This window comes from Lucilia cuprina, unplaced genomic scaffold (assembly GCF_022045245.1).
Source record: "Lucilia cuprina isolate Lc7/37 unplaced genomic scaffold, ASM2204524v1 Scaffold_1958, whole genome shotgun sequence".
In the NCBI taxonomy this organism is placed as follows: domain Eukaryota; kingdom Metazoa; phylum Arthropoda; class Insecta; order Diptera; family Calliphoridae; genus Lucilia; species Lucilia cuprina.
The window spans coordinates 1-1,737 of NW_025806905.1; the positions used below are offsets into that span (position 1 = coordinate 1).

The 1,737-nt window shown below is 44.6% G+C and overlaps 1 protein-coding gene across 1 annotated transcript; it reads right to left on the bottom strand.

Moving 5' to 3' along the window:
- Positions 1 to 171: 171 nt before the first annotated feature.
- Positions 172 to 1,732, bottom strand: LOC124421116 (disintegrin and metalloproteinase domain-containing protein 10 homolog; the record flags this gene model as incomplete). The annotated part of the gene is made up of 2 exons (XM_046955933.1): positions 172 to 748; positions 812 to 1,732. Coding segments are annotated over 2 exons (1,446 nt in total), but the record flags the coding sequence as incomplete, so codon positions are not given.
- Positions 1,733 to 1,737: the final 5 nt, after the last annotated feature.

The window sequence follows — 1,737 nt, forward strand, 5'->3', positions numbered from 1 at the left end:
GAACTGAACTAGAACTGAACTAGAACTGAACTAGAACTGAACTAGAACTGAAATAGAACTGAACTAGAACTGAACTAGAACAGAACTAGAACTAAACTAGAACTGAACTAGAACTGAACTAGAACTGAACTAGAACTGAACTTAATTTTAGTTGAACTTGACAAAATTCACATCTCTTTTCCCCCGGGATTTCTCTTATGGCACTCCTATCAAATGTAACTGTTTAAAAAAACACACCTTTCGGCGCATAGTATGCTTGTTGTGGCAGTTGTTGTGATTGTTGTTGTTGCGTTTGTGCATTGGACGGCAGGGCGGGTAAAGGCATTTGGGCACGTGATAAAACACCTGCACCACTAGTAGATGAACCCGGCCCAACAATCGGTGCACCCATATGTAAACCACTACCAACACCACCCGCACTATTAGACGATGGACCACCCACACTGGGTGGAGCATCAGCATACCCATGTTGTGCACCCGATCTAGAACTGCTAGGTTGTCTAGATCCATTTGAACGTGAACTACGGCCTCCGCCACCACCTCCTGGTGGTCTACCACCAGCTGCAGAACGACTCGCATGACTACTGGCGCCCGGCAATGGCACAACACCTTGAGCAGCAACTACACCAGCACCGCCAGAACGATGATGGCGATCCCATTCGGGAGGATAGTTGCGTTGATGGGAACGTGAGTCATGTACTGGCGGTGGTATACTGCGTGGTCCGGCAGCACGACCATGAGGATGACGCTAAGGATTATAAAATAAATGTAAATAAATGATATATACAATTTGAAATCAAGCACAACTCACCATTCGTCTTAGGGTATTCATAGGAGCACGTAGAGTTTCTGATATTCTTCTAGCTCTTCGCTTTTTAGGATTTGAACTGGGCGTGTGTACGGCACAACACTTGATGAATATGCCCATGACAATTATGAAACCAATACTCATCAATACCACTATATACCAATTTTCCGTAATCCATTGAGCCACCGTTAAGAGTGTCTCACGATTAAGCAGTAAATTCTTCAAGCGCACCAAAGGACCATCAGCATCGACGGCTCGACATTTAAGGAACACATCACAATAACCTTGGAAATTATCACAAGGAGAACCGGGACGTAAACTTATACCTCCCACTGGCAAACCAAATAAATGAGCAAATTCTGACGTACTTCTACAAGTACCGGTATCATTGCCATTCTGGCAAGCTAATTCACACAATTTCCTTTTATCTACATGCGGCTGCTGCTGAGAGGTCAGGAAGCATTCCGACATATTCCACAGCAAACAAATCGAACCCGAACATTCACCGCGTATACACAAAGCTGTACCATTATTGCACTTTGTCTTATCATCTCGCGGTTTGGGTTCGGGACATTCGGCTGTGGTGCCGTTGCAAGTGCTCGACCAGGAACATTCTGTTTCCTCTTTACATTTTTGATGATAGTTGCTGGGTACAAACGTACAGGAGTTGGACAAACAACAGGGTCCCTGCGAGGGTGAACACTGTGTCTTGGCACGACGTGTACAGCCTCTAGCGGAACTATTAAGGGAGAGATCGTATTCACTAATTAATCTAGGATAACAACACTTGTCTTTGCATTCTTCTTCATTGAAGCCACAATCACATTCTTCGCCTTGCTCCACAATCTTATTGCCACAGAAGGCACCTTCTGAGACCTTGAAACAATCACGTTTCATATTGCCCACTAAAACATCTAAGACATTGGAAA